The following is a 27,027-nucleotide window of genomic DNA, read 5'->3' on the forward strand; positions in this document are numbered from 1 at the left end:
CATCTCTACCAGATATTTCAAATATTATATAATTTTCAAGAATAATGCTGCAAATAAACATAAAAATATATTTCATTCTGATTTAATGCAGATCCAATATTTCCAAATATTCACATATAATTATAATCATAAATCCGATCCGATTCAAAACACTCGAAACTCAACAGCCTTGACTATGACCAACGTTTAACCCCCATTGGCGGGGTCCACAGAATACCAGCACACAACCCCCACTGGCAGGGTCCACAAATACCAGCGCACAACCCCCATTGGCAGGGTCCACAAATACCAGCGCACAACCCCCACTGGCAAGGTCCACTGAGTACCAACGTATAATCCCCATTGGTGGGGCCCACTGAAATATAGTTAGGCTGAGAGCAAAAATTCGATATGTATCAAAACCCTTTGTATCATAATATACCATAAATAATTCACTGAACATGTGCATAATCGACATACCATAATATTTTAAAAAGCACTTTTCTTTCAAAACATAATTTCATGAATCATGCATAATTTCAGAGAATAATTATTTATTTTCAGAATAAATATGGAATATCTCGAGAAGATGATTCATTACTTACCTTTCACGGAGCACTGAATGAACAGATCGACTAATTTCTAGGAGATTCTTCCGTGCCTATTATCCAAAATTATATTTTTACATTAATTTTAATTTAAAATTAAATCTATCAAATCTCAAAATCAAAATCTCGCTTAAAATCAGACTCGTCTCTAAACTCGATCAGAATCATCAGATGAAGCCTTCTACTTCGCTATTCTTAGAGGAATAATCTTAGAGAGAGAGAAATTCATCAAGAGAAAGAAATATCCTAGAGAAAAAAAATTTTAGAGAGAGAAAGTAGAGAGAGAAAGTTCAATTCCAGAGAGAGAAAGTCAGGGTTCAGACTGAAAGAAGAGAGAGAAGAGAGAGAAACTCTCTCTCTCATCATTTTTTTATTTTTTATTTTATTTATTTACTTATTTATATATATATATATATATATATATAAGTATATATATATATATATATATTTACATATATATATATATATATATATTTACATATATATATATATATATATATATATATATTTTGTTATTATTATTATTATATTTATTCTTTTCTTTTTCTTTTCTTTTCTTTTCTTTGCTTTTCTTTTCTTTTTCTTTTCTTTTTTCTTTTCTTTCCTCTTTTCTTTTCTTTTTCTTCTTTTTTTCTTCTTTTCTTTTCTTTTCTTTTTCTTCTTCTTCTTCTTTTTCCTTGGTTCCTTCCAGGCCGAACAGGGGACGGTGGGGGTTCTCCGGCCTTGACCGGCCGTTCGGACCACGACCGCCACGGCGGAGGCCGGCGGCCGACGGAGGCCACTCCCCCGGTCACGGAGGAGCGTGGCCGGCGATCGATTCCGATCGCCGGCGTCGGAAAAATTCACGGGAAAGATATCAAAAACAGAGTCTTTTTCCCCGACCAAAAATCGGCGACTCTCGTCGCCGGCAGCCGCGCACAGGAGCACGGAAAGAAGGGAAGGAAGAGAAGAAAAGGGGGGAAGCTTACCTTGACCTCCGGTGACCTCGTCGGCGGCAGTCACGGCGAGAAATTAAAACGGTGACCGCGGCTTTATTTCGGAAAAATCGAAGAGAAAGAGAGGGGAAAGAGGCCGATGTTTGGTCTCAAGGGAGAGGAGTCTTCTTATAGGGAACCCTAGGACTCCGAGGGGTCTTAGGAGTCCCAGTCTCGCCCAGATTTCGCCGGAGAAGAAGACTCCTATTGGGAGTCTTCTTCCCGATTTTTGAATCCTCTGTTTTTTCTTATTTTTTTTTTTTCGTTTTGGACTTTTAGCTGGGCTGAAATGGTTGGGGCTATAACATTCTTCACCCCTAAAAAAAAATTTCGTCCTCAAAATTTTTCATACCTGTCACCATTGTATTGGAAGCCTGTGGATTCTGTTGAGTAAGCGCATAGACTCTTCCCTGGGTTTTAGAAATCTGTCCACCACCCTTATGTTGTCCTTCATGAGTTCTTTGGCCAACTTGATTTTCAGTATTTAGCGGGCAGCTAACAATTTTATGATCCTTCTGTCCATATTTGAAACAAGCACCGGTATTCCAATAGCAATCCTTGTCTGCATGATTTTTGCCACATCTGGAGCACGGCTCACCATCAATCTATTGAGTCTTATTGTCTACTGCTCCCTTAGCTGATCTTTTGATGTTTTTATTATTCTGCCCTTGTGTATCATTTGATTGTGCTCTCTTTCTTTGCCTTCTTTCCCTTTCCATGCATTCTTCATTGACTTCCCTTTCAATTATCAGTGTTTTGTTTACCACATCTGCATAAGTTGTCAATTCATATGGAACCACTTGTTTTCGAATTTCAGTTCTCAGTCCCATCTCGAACTTGTGAACACGTTCTTGCTCACCATCCACTAATCTCGGAGCAAATTTTGCTAACTCTATAAATTTTGCTTCATATTCAGTCACACTCATACCCTTTTGCTTCAAATAAATAAACTCTTGCTCTTTCTGAATCCTTATACTCCGAGAAAAATACTGATCATAGAATGCAATCCGAAATTTTTCCCAGGTAAGTATTTCGCCGTCTTGTTCATGCTTGCGCTGTAGTCGCTGACACCAGTTGTATGCTTCTCCTTGTAGTAAATAAGCTGCATATCGAATCTTTTCTTCATCAAGATACTCTTGGATAGCGAAGGCCTTCTCCATCTCCGTTATCCAGTTATCAGCCTCCAAAGGTTCAGTAGTCCCCTTGAAAGCTGGAGGAGCAAGCTTTTTAAATTCAGAAATATTGTTCCATTGTACTGGTTGCTCTCCATGTTGTGGTGGTGGATGCTGATGTTGTTGTGTATCTTGTTGTATCTGCTGTTGTTCAAGCATTTGCTGTTGTATTTGTTGTTGTGTTTGTACCATCCTGATTAGGGTCTGCATTAACTGAGCCATATCTGATTCTTGACGTGCTCTCGAAGTACTCCCATTAGGATCTACGACTCCCTCCTCCTGAGGGGTGCCACTGGTCAGATGGGGAGTGCTACCATCCCGTGGTTGTGATGTCCCTCTTGCAATTCCTTGAGTAGTTCTTGTCATTCTACGGGGAGGCATGGTAACCTTGTGGTAGTAAAACTTTATTAGATTCATTTATCTATTTGTTAGGATGGGTTTATTATGATGCTCATACTTTAACGTCCCAATATTCCTAATGTTTACCCACCTACACTCATACTATGTCAAATTTTATGTGTCATAATTTATCCACTTATGCTCTGATACCATATTAATTATCACGCCCCCAACCCGAGATTGTGAATCGAGGGTCGCGGCAACCGCCGCATACTCATGAAGAACTCTCTCCATAAGCATACAAGGCATCTCATCACGATATCAATGCATCATAGCAGAATAAATTTAAATAATTATTATTCATCTGTAATTCAAGTAATTAAATCAAATGTCTTACATCTAATAAAATTTTACTAACAATAAAACAATAGATCTAAGTTTATTGAAGTTGACAATGCTAAATCTCGCCTCTAAAAGCTCTGTCCCAATATTTCTTCCCACGCTCGAAATTAATTATCTGAATCTAAAAAATAGAAAGAAAGATAATGAGCTAAACAGCCCAGTAAGTAACAAGCATCTCTACCAGATATTTCAAATATTATATAATTTTCAAGAATAATGCTGCAAATAAACATAAAAATATATTTCATGCTGATTTAATACAGATCCAATATTTCCAAATATTCACATATAATTATAATCATAAATCCGATCCGATTCAAAACACTCGAAACTCAACAGCCTTGACTATGACCAACGTTTAACCCCCATTGGCGAGGTCCACAGAATACCAGCGCACAACCCCCACTGACAGGGTCCACAAATACCAGCGCACAACCCCCATTGACAGGGTCCACAAATACCAGCGCACAACCCCCACTGGCAGGATCCACTAAGTACCAACGTATAATCCCCATTGGTGGGGCCCACTGAAACATAGTTAGGCTGAGAGCAAAAATCCGATATGTATCAAAACCCTTTGTATCATAATATACCATAAATAATTCACTGAACATGTGCATAATCGACATACCATAATATTTTAAAAAGCACTTTTCTTTCAAAACATAATTTCATGAATCATGCATAATTTCAAAGAATAATTATTTATTTTCAAAATAAATATGGAATATCTCGAGAAGATGATTCATTACTTATCTTTCATGGAGCACTGAATGAACAGATCGACTAACTTCTAGGAGATTCTTCCGTGCCTATTATCCAAAATTATATTTTTATATTAATTTTAATTCAAAATTAAATCTATCAAATCCCAAAATCAAAATCTCACTTAAAATCAGACTCGTCTCTAAACTCGATCAGAATCATCAGATGAAGCCTTCCACTTCGCTATTCTTAGAGGAATAACCTTAGAGAGAGAGAAATTCATCAAGAGAGAGAAATATCCTAGAGAGAGAAAATTCTAGAGAGAGAAAGTAGAGAGAGAAAGTTCAATTTCAGAGAGAGAAAGTCAGGGTTCAGACTGAAAGAAGAGAGAGAAGAGAGAGAAACTCTCTCTCTCATCATTTTTTTATTTTTTATTTTGTTTATTTACTTATTTATATATATATATAAGTATATATATATATATATATAAGTATATATATATATATATATATATATATATATATATATTTACATATATATATATATATATATATTTTGTTATTATTATTATTATATTTATTCTTTTTTTTTTCTTTTCTTTTCTTTTTCTTTTCTTTTCTTTTTCTTTTCTTTTTCTTCTTCTTCTTCTTTTTCCTTGGTTCCTTCCAGGCCGAACAGGGGACGGTGGGGGTTCTCCGGCCTTGACCGGCCGTTCGGGCCACGGCCGCCACGGCGGAGGCCGACGGCCGACGGGGGCCACTCCCCCGGTCACGGAGGAGCGTGGCCGGCGATCGATTCCGATCGCCGGCGTCGAAAAAATTCACGGGAAAGAGATAAAAAAATAGAGTCTTTTTCCCCGACCAGAAATCGACGACTCTCGTCGCCGGCAGCCGCGCATAGGAGCATGGAAAGAAGGGAAGGAAGAGAAGAAAAGGGGGGAAGCTTATCTTGACCTCCGGTGACCTCGTCGGCGGCAGTCACGGTGAGAAATTAAAACGGTGACCGCGGCTTTATTTTGGGAAAATCGGAGAGAAAGAGAGGGGAAAGAGGCCGATGTTTGGTCTCAAGGGAGAGGGGTCTTCTTATAGGGAATCCTAGGACTCCGAGGGGTCTTAGGAGTCCCAGTCTCGTCCGGATTTTGCCGGAGAAGAAGACTCCTATTGGGAGTCTTCTTCCCGGTTTTTGAATCCTCTGTTTTTTCTTCTTTTTTTTTTTTTTTTTTGTTTTGGACTTTTAGCTGGGCTGAAATGGTTTGGGCTATAACAGATGGCTTCTGTGACTTTCTAAGATAGTGATATAATTATGTTAGATGCTAAACATAACACATTATAATACTTGTTTATTAAGATAGACGATATGGCAGCTATCTAAACCTGTATAGTTCCTAAAGACAGATTTCCATCTCAACTCTTAAAAGATAGTGGTTTTGCAAGAAGAAATTATTAGGTGGTTTTCAAAATCAGTAGAAAGCCACAAGCAATGTTAATCGGCAGCTCTTGGCCCGTGAAAAGGTGAAATGTTTGGTTGGACAGGACTGGTCCACGAGCTCAGCGATGAATCCTGTTCACTCAGCAGCCAGGGGTGTTACCCAAAAAAAGACAAGCTGCTGGCTAGCACTGCTTTTGACGTTCTACTGAGTTGACATTGATATGGTGAAGTGAAAGGAAGCCGCGTGGCCTACCACGCGACTTAGAAAGATCAAGCGACCGCGGGAGGCAAATAGATTTAGGCTGCATTTCATTGCTAAATAAATTTTGAAAGAATCAAAAAATTATTCAGATAAATTTGGAGAAATAAGACTTTCCATGAAATAAGAACTTTATGTATTTTGATTGGATGGATAAGTCCAGGAGGTTCAGAAATTGTTGATAAACCTAACCAAGATTGTAATTGCAAAACGATTAGATGGTCAAAAACTACCAATAGGATAAACAGCAATATATTTCACAATGTCGGTACACATGGAGCTGAGAAGCTATATTTGTTCCACGAAACCCAAATGTTAGAGAAAATTAATTGAAATCTATGTTAATAGCATTAAAAAGTAATTACGATATGAATGACTCGTTGAAAAAATATTAGATGATCCAAGATGGCCAATACTATAAAGACACTTATAGTAACAGTATTACATATGGAGTAGACATAGATAGTGCAAGCCATCATACTAGTAGATCAACTATCGAAGGAACGTATATAGCAAACGTTCAAAGCACAGCACGCCCCCCCCCCCCCCCCCCCCCCCACACAAGCAATCAAATAATATTAAAATTATGAAACAGAATATACATTTTCAAACTAAATCTGTCAAAAACTCTGATCAAAAATATAGTAAATAAAAGATCTATTGTGGTGTAAAAAGAAAAACATCATCAGTCTCATATTAGTTGTGAATCAAAAAGGACTCTAATTTTTGTAGAAAATGATCATCCTTTGAGATATTTTTAAAAGAATAAAACCGTAAGATCTATGAACCAAAATAGATAATATCTTTTCACGTGTCGAGCCATGAGTTTTTGACTGCACCAAGATTTATAAAAAAAAAAAAAAAAAATTAATAAGAGATATTATGAGGTACATAGAAGATGTATGGAAGTCTTATATCCAAGGATGAAACATTTAAGTATCCATATACGAAGTGTCCATTGTACATATCCATCTGAATGAATAAAAATCGAGTGGTAATTCATTGCTCTCCTTTTTCATCAAAAAAAAAAAAAAAAAATGTGATATCCTATATGAAACCTTTTTCCCGTCTTATAAAGAAAATAGGCAGTTATTTCCTGTAATAACCATCCTTTCTTGATGGTTCCTTTTCCTGGTAACGTCCTTCTTATTCGTTGTTGATGTTACGTAATCTTGTAATTCTAGCATTAAAAAATTTCTCTGTATCAATATCATGACAGACATCGCATTATTTCCAAATCACGAACGATAACATCAAGCTATGATCTGGACCGGACCATGCAACAATATTGTTCATATGACTAGTTTAATAGACGAGAAGGCCGGTAAAATAATATTTAAGTTATTAAAAAAATTTATCTGCTTCGTCTATTCTGTTTAGATTTCGTAAGAACCAGGAACGGTTGTTGTCATAGCCTAAATTAAGACGGACGCGTTAAGATGGTGATCTACCGAATGTCACCCTACCGTGTAGTTCACGCGTCGCAGATAAAATTTATGGGCCACGGTCCATTCACTAGCATGATTCCCCCAGTGGATGGTCTTTTTTTATGATAAAATTCCTATCATCCTGTCCCGTAGTGTCACTTAGTTTCAACTCCGAACTTTTTTTTTCTTTTGGAATTAATTTGTACCAAGAAAATTATCCGGGAAAATTAGTCATACAAAAAAACAGAGGACTTGTTTGGTTGGTGGAAAGTGGAAGAAAAAAGAGATATTTTTTTGAAAAATGAAGGGAGGACCTCTAGTTTAGTTGAAGTTTTAAGAAAAGAGAGAGTGAAAACAATATTTTTTATAAAAAATCACTTCTCATATTTTATAGGAAGTGAAAATTCATGAAGAAAGTGAACTTTGGCACTTCCTGTGATATGAGAAGTGGTCGTATTTTTTTCTTTCCTAAAATATCCTTTTAAGATCCATAATTAAAATTTAGTAAAATATCAATGGATGGTTAGGATAAAATACTGAATAGTAATATAATATTATATTAATATTATCTTAATATTTATATAAATATAATATTAATATTTATTATATTTTAATATTATTTTAATATTTATATTAATATAATATTTTTATTAATATTAATACAATATTTATATTAATATTATATTATATTTATATATATTAATAAATTTATTATATTAAAATATTTATATTATTAATATAATATTAATATATTAGTATTATATTAATATAATAAATTATTATGATCTAATATTATATTATAATATATTAATATTATATTTATATTAATATAAATATAATATTTATATTAATATAAATATAATATTTATATTTATATAAAGTTTATGAGTAAAAATGTATGGTTTTATATCTACTAAGGGTATAATAGGTATTTTATATAGTTTTTTCAGAAAAATAGATGTTCATCCAAATATAAACTACTTTATAATAAATCATCTTTCTGTGGTTAACCAAACATATCAAAATTTTATTCTCAGAAATTAACTTTCTGAGAAGTTACTTTTTAGCTACTTTCTAAGAAGAAAAATTATTTTCATGAACCAAATGAGTCTTGAATTTTTTTTTTCCTCTCTTCTGGATGGCAGAAAGCTGTCATCCTGTCATATCGCATAGCTTAGTTTCAACTCTAAGTTTTTTTCTTTTGGAATTAAATCCTACCAAGAACATTATTCAGGATATCAGCCATAGAAAAGTATAAAAGATCGGGTTTTTTCTTCTTCTTCTTCTTCTTCTTCTTCTTCTTTAATTTTTTGTGTGGATAAGAGAAGGCTATCATCCTATCACGCAGCGTCATTTATTTCAACTTTTGAGATTTTTTTTTTTAAAATTAATTCCTAGAAAAATATGGAAGGTCGGGATTTTTTTCTTCTTCTTTTTATTCTTTTTTTATTTTTTGTGTGGATAGTAGAAGGCTATCATCATATCACACAGCATCACTTATTTCAACTCTTGAGATTTTTTCTTTTGGAATTAATTCCTACCAAGTATATTATTCGGAATATTAGTCATAGAAAAGTATGGAAGGTGATTTTTTTTTCACAAAAGGAAAGTGAGTTTCTTTTTGTTTTATTTTTTAATATATATATATATATATATATATGTATCACACACACATACGTATGGGATAGATTTAAATAAAGTCAATCAAATTTAGACTCAGATCCAATCAGATCAAAACTGAATCATGGAGATCATACATTGATGATCTAAGTAGTTGGATGTGATCTACTACCTTAAAAATACTTGCAAACCAAAAATCATATGATTTAGAGATTCCTAACTTATGCATCAAATGATTAAAAAATATATTTAATTTAATTTTATATAGGCTATCTAATTTTTTACTACTTGATGCATAAACTAGAGATCTCCAAATCATATGATTTTTTATGTGTAAGTAATTTTAAAATATTAGATCACATCGAACGATTTGGAACATCGATATAAAATTTCTACTATAGAGTTTTGATCTGATCGGATCTGAATCCAAATCCGATCGATTTGATTCTAATTTATCTTTATATATATATATATATATATATATATATATATATATATATGTGTGTGTGTGTGTGTGTGTGTGTGTGTGTGTGTGTGTGTATAGTGATTTGATTTCAAAGCTGCATGCATATAATGGAAAGAGATGTTATCTGCATATGACAAATCTTATGCTGTCAACTGAAAGGTATATCTAGATACTCACATATAGATTTCTATGCGGCCATATGGATTTTTTTTTTTTTTGGTAAATATAGTCAATAAGAATCTTGTTACACCTAACTGCTCTGCTATCAATGGAACAAGGTCGGTGGCACTAGCCTTAAGCATGTAAATTGGGGGAAGAGGAGGAGAAAGAAATAGGAAGCATTCAGTGTGGCAGCAAAGCACACAGGTAAAAATCATATCCCCCATCATGGCTACCTTAAGTATCTTGTCTTTGATTTTTGAGGAACAAGTCATCCATTTTTATGTTTAGAATTTCGTGGACAGTGCTAATGCACAACCCCAACTAATTGTAAAAGTTCGAGGAAGATTAAAAATATCTTTAGATATCTTCATAAAGGTTAATATAATTTTTTGTTTATTTTTTGTTTAATATTGCTCTATACGCCGACCACATTATAATTTTTTTAAATCTTTTTTCTCTTTCTTGTGTTTTTTTTCTAATCTTCAATAAAGATGGGATGGCTATTTCTGCCTTTCTTCCATTCAAAAAAAAAAAAATCAATTAGTTAAAACTATGGATATAAATTGGAGATGTTCCGAGAGTATCCCAAAAATTGGAGTCAGCAATCAAAAAATATCAATCAGTTAATGATTTTTCTGGTAAAGTTATATCCTTTCCGATAGTAATGGGTTTTATCAATCAATTAAAATTGGAGCCACATGTTAGTATTACTCGGCCAAATTTTTGATAAACATTTTCAAGGATAAAACCCAGGATCTCCTTCAAAGTATACAAGTTTTTGTCTTTTTATTTTCTCCTAAACTTTTGGATTCCTTTAAGAACTACAGTGGCAACAAGGGTTCCACAGGTCCAGTATTGGCCGATTTTTAGTTATTTTGGAAGGATGTATTTTTCCTTATTTCTTTTCCTTCATGCCATCTTCATTTTTCCTACTCTAACTGGTTTGATTTCAAAGAAAGAGAGGAAATCTCCTCAGCCAAAAAATTTTGCCGCTGCCCAGGACAAAATTTAGCAAATGAGTTCTTAACAAGGTCCCCAAATATCCGCCCCAAGAAAATTTAGCTAAACCGGATTGTCCCAATGGTTACACTATGCTCTTGGACAAGAGGCTTCGAGCTTGATTGTTGGAGTTTTCCCAAAATCCAAACCATGGTAGTTATCGTGTGGATGGATCTCCCTCCAAAAAAAAAAGGGGGGGGGGGGGGGGGGGGGGGGGGTGGTGGGAAGATTGATGACCCTAGTTACATCCTAGACAGAGTAGAAAAATAACAAAACCCTTGGCCCTCCCTGAAGGACCCTCCAATGTGTGCGCGCATGTGCATGCGCATGTGCGAGGTTGTCCCCTTTACCTTTTCTTCTCTGACTTGAGAATACATCAGGAACTATGGAATATGCCCTCTTGCTGCCAAATAAGTTTGAAAAAGCTGGAATAAGAACAATTATTAGAGCACTTAACTTGCTTATTACTAGTATGATTATGCGAGGAATGAGAGGAATAATTTTATTCTTGGAATCAGGCCCTTGTTATTTTCTTTTTAATCTTCTTCTAGATGTACAGATATACCTTCAGTCCTAGAGTTCCTCTAGTCAGGAATAAAGAGTTCAAGACAAAGAGAAAAGAGGAATGACTATTCCAACTGGAATAACAATTACTATTCCACTTTCCCAAACCAAACACTACCATAGGGCATTATTTTTTGAATAATTAGCGAGATAATTGCTTAACTAATTGTTACCAACTGGAGCAATTGCTAGTTATATTCACTTGCATTTATTCTCGCAGTTATAACTTTGCTAAACATTAGCTGCAAACTCGTCTTATGATTCAGAAAGGTGAGAGAAAAATGATTAAAAAGAAGACCCAAGTATATGACAGAAGGCTACTTCAGATATATAATGACTAAAAAAGCATATCCAAATACACAAGAAGGCTACTTCAGCTATTACAAGAACAACATTACTCACCATTTGCTCAAAATTGAAGGCCGAACCAGCCAGGCTTTATGTTAAAGCATCTGATCTTGGCACTTCATGAGGGAGCGTGCAACTTAGCTCTTTTGAATGCTAAACAGCATAAGTAAATCATCTTGGCTAGTCATTGCTTCAGCTAGTTACTGCATATGCTTAATTTTACTGCTATATTAGATATTGTTTCTGCAACACCCATGACTTACCTTTCGCAGTTATTTTTTATGAGATCCCAAATCTGTGTGGATAGAGACCAATAGAATTTAATTTTAGTTTAGTGCACCACCTGGCAGCAGCAGTCAATAAAGAAAAAATAGATGAAGAAAACAATCTATCCCTGGACTACTCTGTTCTCATTGTTCATCACTGACGAACCTTTTATTTTCTTTCTTTTCCTTTAATGTCATCATCTAAAGAGCCTTCTTCTGAAACTTTATCAAGGCTTGACAAACATGTCAAGTTCTCCGAGTGGCAGTCCATCGTCAACCACGAACAACACCACTTTCAAAAGTAAGCAAAATTCTTGAGAAACTTCTACATTTCACTGTATTTTAGATGCTCGCCGTCAATTTCCTTTCAATCTTTGCAGCGGGAATCATCATGGGAGGCATAGTGCTCATTGTGACAGTTTGCTCCATCACCAAGTGCATTATTAAGAAATCCAGGATGCAATCCACTAATGCACCGACACAGGAAACCAACAGCCATGATGCAACTACACCTACTACTTCGAGCATGGACTCATTAAACCTTGAAATGGAATCAATGAACAGGTTCCTTGATGACATCTTAAAGGAGAAACCCATGAGATTTACACCTCAGCATCTGAAAGAATTCACCCACAACTATGAACAAGAACTGGGTTCAGGTGGTTTTGGTGTAGTCTACAAAGGACGGTTCCCTAATGGGGTTCGGGTGGCAGTTAAGGTCCTTCACGGAACCTTGGACAAGAGAGCTGAGGAGCAGTTCATGGCAGAAATTGGTACAGTTGGCAGGACTTACCACATCAATCTGGTTAGGCTCTATGGATTTTGCTTTGAAACAACGGTCAAAGCCCTAGTGTACGAATACATGGAGAATGGATCACTCGACCGATACTTGTTCAATGGAAATCAAGGCATTGAATGGGAGAAGCAACATGAGATAGCAATTGGGACTGCTAAGGGAATTAGGTACTTGCATGAAGAGTGCGAGAAAAGGATAATACATTATGACATAAAGCCAGGCAATGTTCTTCTCACAGCAAACTTCTCTCCCAAGGTCGCTGATTTTGGATTGGCAAAGCTCTGCAACAGAGAGAGCACTCATGTGATTATTACAAGAGCTCGGGGCACACCTGGCTATGCGGCACCTGAGCTATGGTTGCCATTCCCTGTGACTCACAAGTGTGATGTCTACAGCTTTGGGATGCTTCTGTTTGAGATATTGGGACAGAGGAGGAATCTTGAATTGAAGCACACTGAGAGCCAGGAATGGTACCCAAGATGGGTTTGGCAGAAGTTCGAAAAGGGGCAATTGGATGTCGTATTATCAGTCTCTAGAATAGAAGCAAAGGATAGAGCAAAGGCTGAGAGAATGTTTAAAGTGGCATTATGGTGCATTCAGTATGAACCAGAAGAAAGACCTTCAATGGGTAGTGTGGTGAGGATACTGGAGGGGGAAGAGGAAATTATTGCACCTAGAAACCCATTTGCACACATGGCTCCATACGGTGCAGGTTCGGCTCTGTCTAGTGAGAATACAAGCTATTTGTCTGGTTAAAGAACCACAGAAATCTTTAGGGGGTATGCCAGAATTTGCATGAAAAGCTAAGTACATTCAACAATCCTAATGGTACTCGATGTTTCAAAAAAATGTCAGATTTTTCTAAAAAAAAAAATGATAAAAGGTCTATTACTTTGCTTTGATTGATGTGTAGCAACCAGTTGTTTTCTAAAATAGCTACATTCATGTGTAATAAATCATGTTAATTAATTTGGTTTTCAGTAGCTGCCTTCAAAAATTTGCTGGGACGACTTTTATTGCTTCTATTTTGAAGGCAATCAAGTTATCCAGAGTCTTTGAAACAAATCGTTTTCATTCCCATCCCAAACCCTCATCTGGAGATATTTCACTCTTATAAATGATATCTGATCTCCCAAAACTATTTAATCTGCTCTATCCCTGAAGTTGAATTCGTCAGAATAAATTACACATCAAATTCCTTAAAAAAAAAAAAAATGCTCCATTTGCTTCTAAATGCCTATATATGTGGACAATACAAAACATCACAAGATGCAAAACGCCAAAGAGCACAGATTTATACCAAAAAAGAAGCGAGGGAAAAGGGAAAACAAGAGACTAACAATTCACTTCAAAAATTTAAGATTAGGAGGAACCTGCAATGATTGATGATTCGAATTATGAAGGAAAGAGAGGAAACAGACCAGGCATTAGACGTGAATGTGAGCAATGCCGGCAAGGAAGAAGGCTTAAATCCTTGGCAGTAATTACTCAACAGATCCCAGCACTGCTGTGCATATGGGCACTGTATAAATGCATGATTTATGTCCTCTGCCTGCTCGGGACACAAGTCATGACCCAGCAAACCTTGAGGTATAATTCCTCTGTCATACAAAATCTGTTTACAAGGGAGCCTCGAAGTTATGCATTATCTACCACATATAATATATGTGAAGAGAATTTTAAGTGTTGAATTCATAAAGACGGACTGCAGAAATGAATCCCCTCATTTATGTAACAATTATATTTTTATGATTCCTATTTTAGAAGTTCAATAGAAAAAGTAATGCAAAGTCCATGCTATTATTGCGAAAGCTACAAACAAAAAGAAACAATAGTTTGCTCCCCAAATCCAACTTTCCCACATGCCACAAGTGCTACATCTCTCACATGAACAGCATGTAACAAAGACACAGCCTTTAGTAGCTAATTAAAATACTAAATTGCATTCCCATAACCAGACTTTTCTTTCTTGCCTACACCTCTTCCAGTCCCAACAAGGAAAAAAAAAAAAAAGAAAAGGATGAACACTTTTAGCGTCGTATGATAGTACAAGAACATTCTCACACATGACATATCTTAAAAGCTTGGAGAAAGAATAGATTTTTGTTTCTCACAGATGGATCCAGGGTCCTCACTTATTTCTCTTTCCCAAATCCATTTTATTTTTTCTTTCATTACTCACAAGTCCCAACTTATCATATACTCCTATTCTAATCATAATCGTGCATGAAATGTTCTTCTCTTACTGCTCCAATCATGAACATCAATCAAATGCGTTCTTATGTCTCGTAGATTTCTCTCTCCCCCCTTTAACTAAAACCGTTCATCAAATGCTACTTTTCTAATCACCATCGTACACCACATACTTTATTGGTTTATTTACCCATGCGCGGTACACATGTCGAGTTTTAGTGAGAAAAAATATGACCAACATCACATTTAATTAAGATTTTGCCAAATTGGACATGGGCACATTCCTGACATGGGACCCCCCAAAACCTGGCAGGGCAACATTGGTATTCTTTTTCTGGGAGACATCAAGATGTAGACCTCCATCCAAATTACATTCAATTAAATAGAACGAAATATAGGTCATAGGCGCACTTCTAATCAAATAAATACAAAGCTAAAAGAGTACCTCTCCATATTTGTATGAAATTGCAAAAACCCTCCTACATTTTTAATTGCTATAATGCCAACCTTGCATTTTGTATATTGTTCAAATAGGTCTAACAACCACCCAATTCTGATCATGAATCGCCAAAGATGCCTATTGCAACAGATATGAAGGAAGTTATGTACGATGTGGACTCAGGCACCAAAAATAAATAAATCTAGTAGCAATTGTGCAAATGCCCCACTAACAACTCCGTGGTAATTTCACAAATACCCTGAATCTTGATCCAAGAAATTACCTTTTATATTAACTCAGCATTGAAATTTCTCCCAAAAATCAAGAACTCCTCTCCTCTCTCTCCCACTCATCTGCAGGAGAGGATGGACAAAACGCAAGGTTTATTATGTTGAGCAACGTGCAAAATACCCAAATCTTGACCCAAAAATTTACCCCTTCCAACATTGAAATTCCCCCTTGAAATCAAGATTGCCTCTCCTCTCTCTCGCACACCAGTAGGAGAGAAGAGGGGCAAAATGCAAGGTTGACTAATATATTGAGCAATGTGATGTCAAGAACAATCCACCCTTTTTTGCAATATGTTGAGCAATGTACGAGATGCAAGATTGACATTACAGTAATTCAAAATATAGGGATGTATTTGCAATTCCATACAAAATGCAGAAGATATTTTTTAGCTATTTCGACCTAAATAAATAACAAGGCAAAATCTGCACTGCGAGTGATCTGAATATGAAATTCTATGCTTGCTATTGCTGATTAATGATGACTAATCAGTTCAAAAAAAAGCCCAGAACAAAGATATACCATCTCCCATAGAGCATAATTTTTTTTTTAAAAAAAGGTAACATTTGCGACTATAATAATCCTGTTTGTCAAACATTTACACCTCAACTGGACTGGTGCAATTTAATTGCAACTGCTGCATGGTGTTAAAACTAGGTGACCATTATGAATGGAGACCCCTTCAATGCTGCCGCATGGTCATACAATTGGCACCAGTGATTCAGATAATCATTACGACCACACATCAGAACAACAAACAACATGCTGAAAAATAATAAGAGAACTGGATTCAGAAACAAGCAGGAAAACGGGAAAAAGCGAATAAAGAGAGATGGAGGATTTATCTTACCATACGGATATTACACAGCTTGCCCTTTGCTGGTAAGTTCTTTTGGTTTACAAACTTTGCCAGCTTCCATCTGCAATGAAACGATTTTGTTAACTCAAATTGCATCCAAAAGAAACAAAAATAAGTTCCCCTAAATTTCTTCTTTTTTTTTTTCCTAATTAGATGACAATTTTTATAATAATTTAGAATGCTGAGTTCTATTTTCTTTTTTTCAAAAAAAATCTGCTTTTCAGTAAAGACACTCATCAAAAACCAAATAAGTGAACATAGAACTGTCGTTATTCTATATATTCTATAACTCCATCTCAAGATGATGAAAGATAACATATTACAAAAAAGGGAGGCCTGCCAGTGTTTACTATACCTATGCAATAGGCCTATGTCAAAATCCTCAACATTCGACTGCAGTCCGTAAAACCAAACCTTCAACCAACCCCAGTGGCCACACAATCCTATGTAATACATGAATGAAATGTTCTGCAACTAATGTTAAATCATGACAGAAAGTGCATCTTTGCCATAAAAAACCCGGGCAAATCTAGGATGGCAGACACAGCCGGGAGATAGATTCTCACCATTTAAAAAATAGCTTAACATTTGATGGTATCATGCAGTGTGGTCTGCATGGTAAAACAGTTGGCTGAAACAAACGAGTATAAAAAAAGCTGAGAAACTCGTGGTGCTTTGCAGCATGGACATTGTAGTAAACAACTAGACATAGCTAGTAATTTCCCCTAGGGAAAATAAAACAGAAGATCAGACATCTATATGCAGCACAGACACCTTACCATTTAGGTCAGGAGATCTGAAGCCACTTATATTAATTATCAAAGATAATATGCACATGCAGACAAGCAATCAAGAATGTGCATGCAAAAGCCTTCAGCTCGATACTTTCAAATAATAACCAGTAATGGGATTTCGTATTGCTCTTGAATGGCAGTTCATGCATGGAAATGAATCCAAGGTGCTCTTTGTTGATGAAAGATAACAAGAACAAGAACAAAGACTGTTCTTATCTGGAGATGTTTATATCTTGCACATAGGGTACGTCCTACTGAATCATGGTGCTAAACAAAGAAAAAGCACCCAACAGTCAACCATGTTTTATGTGGACAACTTGACAAACTGAACAAGTAATGCAAGATTTGTCTAGAATTTGTGCAACCAAGTACACAAACAATTACAGGTATCAGAAGATTTGAAAGCAGTTCAGTTGAACTTTAGTTCAAGATGCAGGTAACAAGAATATCTCAGAAGTTCTAGTCTATCCATTTGCAAGAAAACAGCTTCTAATTTGGAGCAATTGGATTCAGTCCAAATAGCTACTAGTTTACTGCAACTGAGCATAGATTAAGCAGTTACTACAAGACAAACAAGCTGTAAGATCCCAAGCTTATGACTTGAAAGAGTTTACATACAAGAGAGGATCAGCATGAATACATAGAATCAACCAACAAGTATCTATTAGTTGCATACTAACAGATCACCTATGTGTAGATGCCATGTTGTAGAGAACATCTGCAAACAAATATCTAATGCCTCACAGAAAATTGAGCTACAAACGGATGATAGTAAATACAGGACGCCAAAAAAATTTGCATGACATCGTTACCTTAATTCTGAAAGCAGTTTAGGGCCCAAAATGCAATTGCCACTTTATCAATCATAATCTGATATTGACAGCAACATATAATAATGCAAGATATGTCTCGCTGTGATACAGCACTCTGATTTCCAAACCTCCATGATGGGAAGGAAATACTCCAGCATACCTTGCAACTAGTTAAATTGGCACGTGCAATGCATATGCAAATCATCTGATTATATGTGTGCATCATTTGACAACAATGTCTCTTAGTAGTTAACCATATATTACAACATGACAATAGTCAACACAATATAAATAGAAAACATGCATATGCACATATAAAACGTTATTGTCATAACAAGTATACATAGTTGATGAAAGTATTAGCAGCTGCAACATCCCTTGTTGTTGAAAGTATGAGTAACTTCAATCCCTACTTGCTGTAGCAGTCACCTCTATAATCTCTTTAGATATTTTACAGATATTTCACTAGACTCCCCTAAATTGGTTCAATTTCAAATAAATGTCTATCCAACACAAGGATGAAAACCACTGTAGAAAGAAACCTAACATGCAATATGAGGATAAAGAACAGCAGATGAAGATTTTGAAGCCAAGGTCAAAGCCAAATAAACAAAATACAAATCAATCAAACTAAGGCTAGTGTCTTGTTACACAGCAAATGTATCAAAAAGAAAATGGGAAGAAGAAATAAAATCTGATAAGCATGACCACAATCATATATTACATCAAAACATGGGTTATCAAAGATCCTCACATGCAACCCCAAAGGGAAGGACTCAAAAAACCTGATCATTGAAATGGAAGACCCAGTCTCATAAAACGAGTTAAAAGTGGGATAGAATATGATTATCTAAGACCATAAGAAGCTAGAATTCACTATTCAAAGAGATATAATATTTTTTGCCAAAAATAAGCAGAATACTTACGACTCAAAGACAACAGCATCAGCGGAGGAAAAAAAGGGGAAAAAACAGAAATAACCCACAGAAAGGAAAACGCAAAAGACAATTCTGAAATCAAAGAAACCACACTTAATTACCGCTATGCTTTGAATTAGTTTTTATTTAAAAAATATAAAACCGAAATGGCAGACAGTTACCATCTCAGAGAAACCTAGTTCAACTCTTAGCAACTACCATAAACTCCTCAAGATTTTGAGAGATCGTAATCATAATTAAGTTTCTGGCACGAAATTAAATTAATTTCATTCAAGGATGATTATAGGAATGAAAAGATTAATACTTTTTCCTTACTTTAAATAAATAATCTTGAGAGGAATCAAAATAGAAAAGCCGTCATTTTAGAAATCCAGCCAGATCCCTGAATTAAGGAACAAAGTACCAATAAAAATCCAAGTCTCGTACTTCCAGGTCCACATAATCCCAAGACAATACGCACTCGTAAACCAGCAAAATCAGAGGGCAAAAGAGAATAGTTAAACAAAAAACTCTCAACAATGGGCAACAAATATCACAGTGGAATTCAAATTTACTCTCGGAAAATCTACCAGGCAAACCCCCAACCCACCCCACGAAAAAAAGAAAAAAAAAAAAATACACACACACACAAAAAAAAAAAAAAGCGAACAAACAAACAAAATCGCGAACTTTCTATAATTAAAAATCTAAAATTTAAAAAAGAATCGCCTACCTTTCCGTTGTTTTCGTAGTAATCATTCAATGCCCACTGATACTTCGATCGGTTCAACCCAAACCAATCAGCCAGGTACTCGTCCAAGCTCGAATGCACTACCAAAGAAAACAACCACACCACACCTAAAAAACCCAAACCCCAAAGCAACGACAATCGACCGCACAAACAAACAAGAAAACCTCAAAAAAAAAAATACCATCTTGGACTTTGGCGATGGCGTCCGAGAAGAATCCAAACACGGAACCCGACGGCCGAGCGGCAGGTTTCTCGAACTGCTGTGGCGGGACCTGAACCGGTGGGGGCGCCGGCGTCGGCGACGGAGACGGTGGAGGCACACTGACCGACAAAGGAGCCACATTTCTTGGACTGGGGCTAGGGCTCAGCTTAGAACTAGAGCTCAGGGGTCTTGGGGCTTCAGAGAGCTTGGGAGTCGGCGGCGGGGTGATGAAGACGGTGTACCTCCCCGCCTTTCCGATCACCGGCGGCGGGGCCGCCTTTCGCGCCTGCGTGGTGGCCATAGTAGAGATGGGAGTGGGGATCGGAGTGAAGACGACAGAACTAGGGCTAGGGTTAGGGTTTGGAATGCAGAGAGACGCCTCGTGGGAAAGCTGGAGTCGCCATTGGTGCGGGAAAGGGGCTTGGGCTTTTAAACGGCATCCGATGCTCCGGTTTGGCCAAAGGGCCCCCGTTCTAGGATTTTGACTCTTTTTTACCTTTTTTTAATGCGGTTGAGGATGCTTTTGGCCTCGGTATTGGAGTGAATATCAAGAATGTCACTGTGGGTGGACTGCTGACCATGGCGGGAAGACGGTGAGGGGTGCGGCGCGCGAGGATTAATCGAAGGGATAGTTTTGTGAACTTGTGGAGCAAGGCAGGGGTAGATTGGGGTTTTCATGTTACGTTCGTACTGCGTCCTGTGTTGGGCGCCACCTGCTGGTCTTAGATAGGCGAATTTTGAACTGGGGTTATACTGAACCGCGGAGGAGAGTAAGCGCGCTTCTTTATTTCCCGTTTGCCGGCGCCGCTGCAATTGCGTGAATCGTGATGATAAATGATGTGCCTGACGAAAGATCATGACCGTCTCTTCTATCGGCTAATTGAAATCTGATTGGGGAATAACTAAGCAACATCTGACATGCGGACTGCACACAACCAGTATTTCGTTGTGGCATGGGATTCAATTGAAGTGTTTATTCTATTTTTGGACAATTAACTGAGAACATATTTTTCCAAATAATAGTAGCAGCAGCAATATCAGTATGACTAATAATATTACCAGCGCATGTCAATAATCAGTTCTATCCCTGTTACAAGTCCAGGTGGTGGGAATAAGTTGAAGCCCAGAGTTGTTCCCAGTTAAATATTCTCGTGATAAAGTATGAGCAGTGAAGATATAAATCATCTTACACAAAAAAGAAAAAAAAAATATAGTTGATCATACTCAAAAATTCATGTACATGAAAATTAAAACGAGACAAGTTCGATCGATCCCCACAATTATTAGAAAAAATATAGAAATAGTGCTTTTACAAATTTGATTTACACGGGTTCGAGGGCTGCATTGTACGTTCTTGTATGTATAAATTTGCATCACATTCTTGTAGGTAACACTCATGCGTGCCAAAACTAATTTTAATCAGTAGTATCAAAAGGAGAAAAAAACAAAAGATATGGCAAAAAAAAAAAAAAAAAAAAGGCAAAGTTGAGAGGGAAAAAAAAGCATTTTATGAAAAATGCTTTTTTGTGACTCTTTTTCATTAGCAAGCACATGGCATGTCCTCTTAAAAAGGATGCACTGATATCCTTAACATATCACTCCTATTTACTAGAGAAATGAGCCAATCTTTTTGAAAAAGTGGAGAAGCACAGTGTATTGTTTTTTAATTATCAGGCTCATTAGCATGGCAGAGCCATGAGCTTCTGTTAAATTTCGGATAAATTATACAATTAATGCCATTCGTACTAATTTTCAATTTTGGATGAATTATGTAAGTAAGCTTCTGCTATTTACAGTTTCGATAGTTCTGAAGTTTGAAGTTTTAAATCTATAAAGGGACATATCAACGTGCTAGATGGCTGCAAGTGGTGGGCATCAGTCACCTCAAGCCATTTCTTGATTGTATCCGCAGGACACCGCTAAGAGGTATTTCCGAAGATCCAGGGACCAGCTGACCTGGGGGACACTTGCAGAGGCATGCAAAAAGACTTGAGTTCTCCAAAGATCGTTTACAACCATCCTGGAGCGAGGTTATTGTCCGAAATCAGTACTGGCAATATTCGAACACAGCCGGACAACGTTCAACCACCAGTCTGTCTGCCAAGAACCTCCAAGGCCATAGTGGAGGATTTTTATATCATTAACCTATTTTTCATTGCTTTCACGAAGATGGAGCGCACTGTATTTTTTTGTTTTTAAGGGCTAAATACTCGGCAGGTCTCATAATTTTTTAGTGGGTCATTGTTAAGTCTCAATCAGAAGGAGCCGAAATGGAAGACCATGCAATCCCACTTGAAGGATGGACGCTGTCCACAATGATATTATTAAATCGAAGCAGCCCATGATGAGCCCAAGAATAGAGAGTAGATGAGAATAGCTGCAAGCACGCCCCACGATGCGCCCTGCCACGCGATGGCCGAAGTGGATTCGTTGGAGTGTCGGCTGGGGACCTGGCCTTGTGATATGGATGGAACGGTCATGGTTAAAACTCAAGCACACGGTACGGCGTCATGTCTGTACGATTCTAGCCCTGTGATATGGATGGAACGGTCATGGTTAAAACTCAAGCACACGGTACGGCGTCATGTCTGTACGATTCCCACCACCGCTCCCCATGATGAATTGATGAAGCTTGCGACTTGCCACCGCCGATCGGTTAAGCATGGGGGATCAAATGAACCGGTGGGGAGAGAGAGATGAAAATTATCACGCCTCGAACTCAACATCTGAATTGGATACGTAATGACCGCATATTCTTTAGAGCAAGTCCTAAAGAATATGCAAGGTCAAAATAAATATTACAATCTTAACATCCATAACAATTAATTTCAAATATAATTCATAAAATCTTGTATAATTACAATTTAAATTTCTTCAATTCACTGATCAGATACTATGACACTCTATTTATCCTTCTGCTCACCCGTAAATTCAAATCATAGTCAATCTAAGTCATCCTGTAACTCTGAGAAGAAAAAGAAAGATGAAGGGGTGTGAGCTTTACAGCCCAATAAGAATTCCCATATCACACTGATATAGTAATATTGTCTGAAAATAAGGATAAGCAATAAAATATAAAATCTCATGTTCAATGTCCAGAATAATGCAAACATTCATAAATTTTCTGTCTTGTTAAAATAGATGCATCATCATATGTTAACAGGTAAAATATTTTTGCTCAACAATTATTTCATGTCTTATCTTTCATTTCTTCTTTCATAATCACATGATTTTTAACATTTTCTTTCTGGTTCTGGACTATCCAATTCTATACCTCAGTCATCATCCGGATCGAATCCATTTAAAAAGTCTTTCAAGACTGTCCCAGGATGAGCTCCTGGCCGGCTGTCCCACGTACCAAAGCTCGTGAGAGGCTGTCCCAGGCATAAGCTCCTGGCGGGCTGTCCCAGGCATGAGCTCCTGACCGGCTGATCCACCTGTAAGCTAGTGAGGGCTGTCCCAGGCATAAGCTCCTAACGGGCTGTTCCACATGACAAGACTAGTCCATACCATATATCTCTTTTCTTTTCATTTAATCACTATGTGTTGATTTCATCAATCAATTCTATCTTGCATTATGATCAATTCAGATATATCATATCATGTAATCATGCCATCAATTTCTGATACATATATATTGACATAACATACTCATGCTCAAAATCAAATAACAATATCTCAGATATAATAAATTCATCGATCTCAAATCTGACGATGCAAAACCAACGATGCAAGACCAATAGTAAAATAGCATATATATAATAGTGATCATGTACAGGGATTCTTACCTTTACCGGTGACTGATCCAAGTACAGAAATCAATGTTCTTTTTTTGACTTATGAATTTCTTTAACAAAATATTCCACTCGATATCATATACAGACAATCATCTCTTCATAACCCTGATCAAATATAAAAATCATATATAGAGAAAATTACCGATAACCGATCTTAATAACACAAATCGAGGACCTCTCTTAGGATTAATCAAAATTTGGATTTATCTAAGTATCTGGATCCTCCACTGATCCATAAGACTTCTAGAGAGAGAAAATTCATGAAGAGAGAAAGTAGAGAGAGAAAGTGGAGAGAGAAATCTTCGTATCCTTCAGATGAGGCAATCATGGTCGAGATCATCAAAGGTCCTATCAGGATGACTTAATATGAATCAAATGTTATAAATTTCGAATAGTATCGGACTGAGATCAGATCTACCGCACGAATTTCGAAGCAATCTCAGATCATTTTATTTTCATCTTCAATTTTATCCTAGAGTCCATGATGCAATCAGAGAGGAAGAAAAGATCCTAGAGAGACAAAATCCGTAAAGAGAGAGAAAAGTTTAGAGAGAGAATCTAGAGAGAGAAATTGGAGAGAGAAGGTAGTGAGAGGAGAGAGAGAAAATTTTTCTCTCTTCTTCTTTTTTTTATTTTATTTTTATTTTTATTTTTCTCTTTCTCTTTTTTCCTTTTTTTTTCTTTTCTTTTTCTTTTTCCTTTTTCTTTTCTTTTTTTTTTCCTTTCTATTTTCTTTTCTTTTCTTCTTCTTCTTCTTTCTTCTTCTTTTCTTTTCCCGTGGGTTCATTTGGACTGAAACAGAGGACCGTGAGGTCCCCTCGTTGATTGGCCGGCGGCGAGACTTTGGGCCAGGAGAGAAAGGGAAGAGGGAGAGGAAGAAGGGGAGGGGCTTACCTCGAGCTCCGGCAGCCGAGAAGAACTCCGGCAATCCTTTCTTCCTGTTCAAAGAACTTGCAGAAAAATCTTGAAAAAATCCCTCTAAACTCTTAATAATCTCTCAAAATTCCATGATAAAGACCTAAAGGGAGGGGAAGGGGGTTTTATAGAGGAGTTTTCTTAACCCGTGCCGGACTCTCTCACTCCGATTTCGTAGGAAACGGAGAGGAAGAGGACTCCGGTTAGGAGTCTTCCTCCTCCTCTATTTTTTTTTTTTAATCTGGTTATTACAGAAATAGGTCAGATCAGATCAAATTTTAATTTAAACGGATCAAGTCTGTATTATAAAATATTAGTTTGAATCTGATCTGTTAGACTGGTTCAGATTTAAAATGAGATTCGGTCTGATCTGTTTTGCAAAATAAAAAAATTTGATCTAGTCTGAAAGTCTATTTAAAAAAACTCTCCCGTCTTTTTTATTCTCGAAAAGATTAAGATAATTGAATATTGATGGATAAAATAAAATAATTAATTAATTATATATATTAATAAAATAATAATTTTTATTAAATTATATATATATATATATATATATATATATATTATTTATACAGATCAGTCTGCAGACTTTCAGATCAGATTTTGAAATTTTAGATCTGATCTATTTATTTAAATAATTTTTTTTAAAAATTTATATCTAATTTATTTAAATAAATAGATCAGATTAGATCAGATCAATGGTAAGTCAGGTCTGGACGGACTGTCTGATCTATTTTCATCCCGGAGAACACTGACGACTCCCGCGTAGGGAGAGGTGGACGGCCTGGACAGTGAAGCGAGAGAGAGAGAGAGAGAACGCCAAAATGGTGACAATGTACTGCACAGCTTGTACTTTTTTTTTTTGTCAGTGCATCCATTTTGGCTTGTGCAAGAGAGAGCGTCGTTTTTTTAGCAAACTTAGATTAATATCTACCACTCCAAATAAACCAAATTTATGTAATTATTTTCACAAGAAAGCAGTAACTGGACAAACAATCTGAACCCTAGGGGACATGATGTATACTGACCACCGACGTAGCCTGACCTTAACAATTGACCAAGGTGATGACCTTGGCATCAACCGAGCCACCAACCATGACAGTCGATCGGACTACTAATTCCGACATTGATTGAGTTGCCAACATACCGACCAGATTGGTCGAACAGCAACAATATGCTTAGCATCTCCAATTCAAGATGCATCAAAAAAAGTTAAAATCCGTTGAAAACATCACTGATATGGGATACATGAAGCATACAAAATACAGACCGCTATCGAACAGTTAAGACCTACTTCGGCTTTACTCAATAACAAGCATTTATAAACAATGCCCAAGGGAACTACAGATACACTTTAAGTTCTCTCTCGCTTTACAACTTTCTCGAATTTTCATTATTTCTCCATGAATTTTCATTATTTCTCCAAAATCCCTATCTGATTTATTGAAGGATATTCTGTCAAACAAACTTCGGCAAGTAGATTTTTTTCTATTCCGGTTGAATTGCTAATATCCGTCTTTTTGTTTAGATCAATCACCACAACCGTTTTCCAATTCATCATCTTGAAGCACATCCAACCTCACTAGCTCGGTGCTCGATGGACTCACCACCTTCAGCTCGGATTTTGGCAACAATACTAAGGTTACCATAAAACTGGACGTCAGTGCAAACTCAAAAAGCAAATTTCAAGCATCTAAACATTCCCGAGCACATATACGTGTACCATATCAGAAGGCTAAAGCCCTGCACCGTGAGCACCCGCCCCGTGAGCTGGCTGTAGGGGATCCATCCTCGGAAACTGTCCGGTTTAGAAACCGAACATCGACGGCTTCGTCAAAAAGGCAAACTAATCAATATGTGAAGACATGCGGAACTCTTACCTTTCAAAGACACTCCAATCTATATATCATTTGCTGTGGGCTGATCCTCTCACATGTTCTATATCCCAAAGAAGACTTCTGGAATCTCCTCAAGCACTTCCTCTTCTAATAGTACAATCTTCTGGCTTATATCCTCCACTCTATTTCATTTCACAAGACAGTTTATTCTGCTTCAGGTTGTCTACTCTACACTGCTGTTACCAACAAATTCAAATTGCTGCATCAGTTACCCGTCTGCGGTTTTTTGTCTCCTGTATTTTATGTTATCATCCAGCTTATAGGTTGCGTTTTGTTTTCCTTTAAACTGTACATTTTCCCGCTCCTGCTTTTGTTTCGGGTGCAGCAGATTGTCTTTTCTTCGGATCATCATACCGTGTGTCTATATGTATTCTTCTGTACTCATTTGATGTTCCCTCAATACAAAGCCACTGGCTCCTCAGTTTTACACAAAAATAATAATAATAAATAAAAAGACACTCCAATCCCCGGTGCTCCAATAGTATAAACTACATCACCTCAAAGAACACATTCAAGGTTTAAATTGTTATTTAAAATAATCCCCGGACAAATTTTATTTTGATATCACCAGCCAACAGAAAAGACCACAAAAAGGCACTCCAAACAGGCCCACAGACTAGTGCAACCAAAATTTTTTCCATCAATGTA

The 27,027-nt window shown here is 36.7% G+C and overlaps 2 protein-coding genes across 5 annotated transcripts; one reads left to right on the forward strand and one right to left on the reverse strand.

Moving 5' to 3' along the window:
- Positions 1 to 9,641: 9,641 nt before the first annotated feature.
- Positions 9,642 to 13,494, forward strand: LOC105039653 (G-type lectin S-receptor-like serine/threonine-protein kinase At5g24080). Of its 3 annotated transcripts, none has more exons than XM_019848272.3 (3): positions 9,642 to 9,745; positions 11,926 to 12,019; positions 12,099 to 13,494. In XM_019848272.3, exons 2-3 carry the CDS (start codon positions 11,962 to 11,964, stop codon positions 13,268 to 13,270), a joined length of 1,230 nt encoding a protein of 409 aa, XP_019703831.1. In that variant the 5' UTR covers positions 9,642 to 9,745; positions 11,926 to 11,961; the 3' UTR covers positions 13,271 to 13,494. The 3 variants fall into 3 exon arrangements, with proteins under 3 accessions (XP_019703831.1, XP_073104967.1, XP_073104964.1); XM_073248866.1 differs by having other exon boundaries at positions 9,665 to 9,745; positions 11,371 to 12,019; XM_073248863.1 differs by lacking the exon at positions 9,642 to 9,745 and having other exon boundaries at positions 10,757 to 12,019.
- A 172-nt stretch (positions 13,495 to 13,666) lies between these two features.
- On the reverse strand, positions 13,667 to 20,334 carry LOC105039654 (uncharacterized). 2 transcript variants are annotated; one of them, XM_073248873.1, is made up of 4 exons: positions 19,749 to 20,334; positions 19,550 to 19,647; positions 16,285 to 16,354; positions 13,667 to 14,129 (listed from the first exon to the last, which is right to left on the reverse strand). In XM_073248873.1, the coding sequence occupies exons 1-3, from the start codon at positions 20,068 to 20,070 to the stop codon at positions 16,295 to 16,297; spliced, it is 480 nt and encodes a 159-aa protein (XP_073104974.1). In that variant the 5' UTR covers positions 20,071 to 20,334; the 3' UTR covers positions 13,667 to 14,129; positions 16,285 to 16,294. The 2 variants fall into 2 exon arrangements, with proteins under 2 accessions (XP_073104974.1, XP_010914172.1); XM_010915870.4 differs by lacking the exon at positions 13,667 to 14,129 and adding an exon at positions 15,872 to 16,199 and having other exon boundaries at positions 19,749 to 20,326.
- Between the last annotated feature and the right edge of the window lie 6,693 nt (positions 20,335 to 27,027).

This window comes from Elaeis guineensis, chromosome 1 (assembly GCF_000442705.2).
Source record: "Elaeis guineensis isolate ETL-2024a chromosome 1, EG11, whole genome shotgun sequence".
Lineage (NCBI taxonomy): Eukaryota > Viridiplantae > Streptophyta > Magnoliopsida > Arecales > Arecaceae > Elaeis > Elaeis guineensis.